We start from the raw sequence: 5,037 nt of genomic DNA on the forward strand, positions 1-5,037 counted from the left end.
TCCATAAAGAAATAGAGAATAGATGTATACGATACAATAGAGGGAAAGCTCACAAGAGGAGGATAAGGTAGGTTTGAATAAACCTTCATGGGGTCTCCAAAGCGCAAAAGGTTGGATTGCAGGTCGGCCATTGTGAGCCACAGAAACTAATTGAGCACACCAAAGAAGTTTGCATGGGAAGAGTATAAAATATTAACATATGTATATTCTATATATTTGATTTATGTATACAAGTGGCTATGCTTATGTGCACAACGTGGATTGAGTTGAATGCAAATGTGGACGGTCTAAACAATTTGTCGTTGAAGCTTGTCTCGCGCTCTCGCACACAGAGCGAGAGGACAGAATCGCTTCCCATGGGATGCACAGCTTCCCGTCCGGAGCTCGACGAGCTGCCGCAGCAGCTGCAAGATTGGCCCCATGGCCATGGTAGAGGTATCTCCATGGCGACTGCCCACGCGCAGAACACTGGTCTCATGAACGACTTCAACATCGTTCCTCTCTCTTCCAGCTCCTACGGCATCAACATGCAACCCGGGGAGCTCGCAGCAGAGAATGGCCAGATCAAACTTTCTGGCTATGACGGATCCATCCCGGGGCAGGAAGAGAAGGACTCCATGACGCACATGCTTCAGCTGCTGGAAAGCTTGGATATGGGGAATGGAGAGCCTGGCTCTACACAGTCCAAGCAATCTGACCAGGTAAGCAGCATCTTGGAAGACCTGAAGCCTGGTCTTGAAAGGCACTTCAGTCAAGCTCTTGGCAAGCCCTTCAATGGAGCAACATCCCCTGCGTTGCAACCCCTCGCAGGTAAGGAAAATGCGAGGCCCATTGTTGTTCCGTCCCCGCCAAGGGAATCTGTGAATTCTCCCATGGTGCAGAAAGGCTCTGCCTCTCCTGGTGCTTCTGTCAAGCCCACCAAATCCAAGTCTAGCTTTGCAAGCAGGTTCTTGAAGCGGAGCTCAAGCTCTCTTGGCTCGCAAAAGCGCAATGGAAGTCGTGGTAAAGCTGGAGATGGTGATGATTTGTCTGCCCATGTGCACCTGCAAAGTGCAAAGGGCCCTGATGGCTCCTTGTTGTTTGATTCGGATTTCCTTGCTTCATACGAGTCAGCCTTGAAAGAGCTTACACCTGATGATTGGAATGCACTAAAAGATGGGGCAGGTCAGAGGCAGCATGATGATGATGATCAGATTGCAAGGAAAGAAGATGAGGAGAAGGTGCAATTGCCCATTATCAAGCCACTACCAGTCGTCAAGAAGTGTGTAGATCCTCTTGAGAAATACGACAAAGTGTGTCCTCCTGGAGGGGAAAATAGTGTGGTGCTCTACACCACGAGTTTGCGAGGCATCCGGAAGACATTTGAAGACTGCAATGGTCTGCGGAGCGTGCTTGAGAGCTTTCAAGTCATTGTGGATGAGAGGGATGTAGCGATGCACCAGGGTTTTAGGAACGAGCTGAGGGAGATGATGGGTAATAGACCGGTGCCGGTGCCTCGCCTCTTTATTAAGGGACGCTATATTGGAGGAGCAGAGGATGTGTTGCAGCTACATGAGGAGGAAGAGCTGGCTCCTTTATTGGAAGGGCTACCTCGTGACCGACGTGGTTCTACGCACCCATGTGATGGCTGTGGGGGAGCCCGTTTCGTACCCTGCCTTGAATGCAGTGGCAGTCGCAAAGTTGTCGATCCTGACAATGGCAAGGAGGTGATTAGATGCCCTGATTGCAATGAAAATGGTCTCATCCAGTGCCCCATATGCTCTTGAACCCTCTTCTACTGACCGGTTTACATGTAGCTGGGTCAGCTAGTCCTCATGGTCCTTTTTGTGTTGTAAAGCTGAGTTGCACTCTACACACTGTTGTTAATTTAAGCAAGTAATTGATGCAATGTACTATATCTGATTCAAAGTTTAAAGGTGTCATTGATGTTAGTCATCGATTGGATGTACATTATTACAGCAATGTTGTGTCGTCCTTATCATAGTTGATGTGGTAAAACGTCAAGCCTGTAAGACCCTACTTGTGAATGTGGGGGCAAAAATTTCCCCCACATGCCATGACTTTCCTCTTTTCTTTGCAGCAAATAACTGCACAAACAAGTATCAAAGATCAGGACAGCATTGTGAGAGAAGCATATTGTAGTAGACATGATTCATAGATTTGATGCAGGTCTCAAATTTGTAGTCGCACTTCACGCGAGGAAGATAAAAGCATGAGAAGTACAAAAGTAGACAATCAGAAATGGAATGTTATATTGGGCTCTCAAGAGCTTGGAATACCACAAGCCTACATCAAAGCATATGCCTCATTTTGACAGTGTTGCCTCAATCAAACTACGACACATCTACGAACTGACTATCAGATTGTTGATCTTGATAATCCACCAATCGTCGTTATAAACCCAAAGAGATGTAATGTGGATAAAGCTCTGAAAAACTTGCTGATAGAGATAAAGCAAAGAATCATGCACCTTCCAAGTCAAGGTGTCATCATGATCATGTGAGTTTGCAAACAAGAACGGTAAAAGGGATCACGGACATGCAAGAAGTGTGCTCCTTTCAAGGGGCAATATAGAGTTAAATGATAAAAATGCTGATGCTCACAGCTACATCACCTTCTCCATCATTGTCGGGAGTCAAGGCGCTGCGCATCTGTGCCGTCCATCTACTGGATGTTCCACTGCAGAATGCAGCTCTGCAGCCATGGGATGCACACCACATCAGCAGGCAGAAAAATGTTTGCCTTGTCCAATGATTGCATTGCAGGTCAACACACAGAATTTCCACCAGCGTGTGCCACATCAGCAGTTGGAATTTTGTCTGCTGCAATTAGAGCCAGCAGCCAGAATCCATGCCATCTCTGCAAGAGTTCTCAGTGCTGGCATGTAGGCAGCTGCTACGTCCATGCCTGGCCCCCTCCCCCCATTGTAACAGCCGGGGATGATCGTGCAAAGACCATTCCTGTAATATGTGCTCCCACCATGGCTCCCAGCCTCCGCTGATAGCCATGTGGTCACACACATCACAGGGAATGGTCTCTTTACGACCATTATATACCCCATCAAGGATATATGGTAAGGTTAAGCAAATTGATCTCCACCATTTGCTAGTGGACCTATTTGTCATTATTTGATGTGAGAGAGTTTTAGCATGTTGTCCAAATATTCCTATTGAAAGAAAAAGTCCACTTGAAAAGGGGTGTTTATGCTTGATACCCTTGAAATTCATGGAAATTCCCAAATTACCCCTCGAAACTTCAATAATCTTAAAACGCCTTTATACCAATTTTGGCACTAGTTTTTTCTTATGACAATAGAGATCTATATTTGAGTGCCTTATAGACAAAAAAAATTCATCGATGAGCTCATAAATAGAGGCATTTGTGTCTACAAACAACATACTATTTCATTTCAACATCCCACAATACCATCTGAATCCTAGTTCTATCATGTTCGATTGAGGGAACAAATCTTCTTATGAAGAGGTACAAAAAAATTGTTTGTAGAGATGTATAACCTTCTTAAATTCTAGGTGCCAGAGACAATGTCTCATCTCTTCGTCAACACCATATCAATGAAGATGCACTTGTGTGATCTGGGGTTCAACTTCTACCTAAGTTCTTTTCGCACATGTGAGAATGACTTACACCCAAATACACGTAATGTATTGTAATTAAGTTGTTCGCCCATCCACATCTCCTACAAAATCTTATACTTCAGTGGTGTACTAGATGACTGGTTTATCAAGTAAAAAGCCTTCATAACAGCTTCCCCTTAAACTCATGAGATAAAGTGACCATAGACAACATAGCGCATAAGTTTCCTCATGAGAAAAACCTTATTCAAGACACTTTTACCATCCCATGCTGCACATAAGGAATCCCATAAATATTTGGCATTGATCTTATCCATTGTTGTGAAGTAAATGAATTCACCAAGGTGTAAGCCAATGGTCAAAATAACACAGTCATTCAAATCTTCCCACCGATCATCAATATATGCATTCTCTTGATCAACACATAGTGCATATGCTGCTTCCAGATTGCAAAGTTTGCGCCATCAAACTTCTTAATGTAGTACTCATCCTTATCTCAAAGCACTACTAGCAGCAATAGTTCAAGCGAATGTGACCAAAAACTTATGGCAAAATTTTTGGGAGAATTTCTTCTCTATTTAGAGATCAAAATCTCAAACAAAATTGAGCCAAAAAATAGCGCATAAACCAACATAGTAATCATTGGGCTTAAACTGGCATGTATTGCTCAAATAAAATGTCAGGATGACTGCTACCAACTCGGCATCAAAGCACCTATTCCCAATTATACATAACCTATGGCAAGGCTACGAAAGGGGATCTCCAGCAACCTTATCCACCTCACACTGGGTAACCTAGCCAGTCACAGTGCTTGGCTTCAAAAAATCTCACACAACAACCCTCACAAAAGTCTATGCAGACTCCTTAGTCTCAGAAAGGGCTCTTCTGGACCGAGTCTCAGAAACAACCAGGACTGCCAAGAACAATCCAAAGATGACTCTACAAGATCGTAGAGTGGCAGTATCTGCAACTCAACGTACATGCAATGGTAGTCACTGCTAGTGTAATAGGATCTGCACACAAACAGGCATCAAATTGTGCAAGAAATCCTTGCAGGGAGTGAAAAACCGCTTTCAACAAAGCACAGTAGCACCAAAAGTCCCAATAGAGCAAGAATCTATGAAGTGTAGGCAAATATGTCAATGGCATAAAGAGAAAGACACATATGCAAATTTTGGCAGAATTTCGATAGCATAATGACATACAATGGCTCACAAAACCATAAAACCAACCATAATGAGTAACCACAGATGCCATACATGTGCCAACGGGTAGGTGGTAACAATCTCTTTGAAAACTGTAGAGAATAGTGAAAATCTTGTAGCAAGTAAACACATGCGAACTTGTCTTCACCTGTATTTGTAAGCCAAACACGGCTATGCTAAAACTCAAAGAAAATGAATCTTTTAATCACACAGAGCATACATCACTAGATACTCCTCTG

The 5,037-nt window shown here is 43.7% G+C and overlaps 1 protein-coding gene across 1 annotated transcript; it reads left to right on the forward strand.

Moving 5' to 3' along the window:
- The first annotated feature begins 224 nt into the window (after nucleotides 1–224).
- On the forward strand, nucleotides 225–1,895 carry LOC147432251 (uncharacterized). Its single transcript, XM_086492205.1, has one exon. It carries the CDS (start codon nucleotides 240–242, stop codon nucleotides 1,764–1,766), a length of 1,527 nt encoding a protein of 508 aa, XP_086348331.1. The 5' UTR covers nucleotides 225–239; the 3' UTR covers nucleotides 1,767–1,895.
- Nucleotides 1,896–5,037: the final 3,142 nt, after the last annotated feature.

The sequence above is a fragment of the Adiantum capillus-veneris genome, chromosome 20 (assembly GCF_014529385.1).
Source record: "Adiantum capillus-veneris isolate H3 chromosome 20, ASM1452938v2, whole genome shotgun sequence".
NCBI lineage: Eukaryota > Viridiplantae > Streptophyta > Polypodiopsida > Polypodiales > Pteridaceae > Adiantum > Adiantum capillus-veneris.

Excerpts from the sequence above, each read along its gene's own strand:
- LOC147432251 (XM_086492205.1), top strand. The coding sequence starts at position 240 with ATGCTTATGTGCACAACGTGGATTGAGTTGAATGCAAATGTGGACGGT.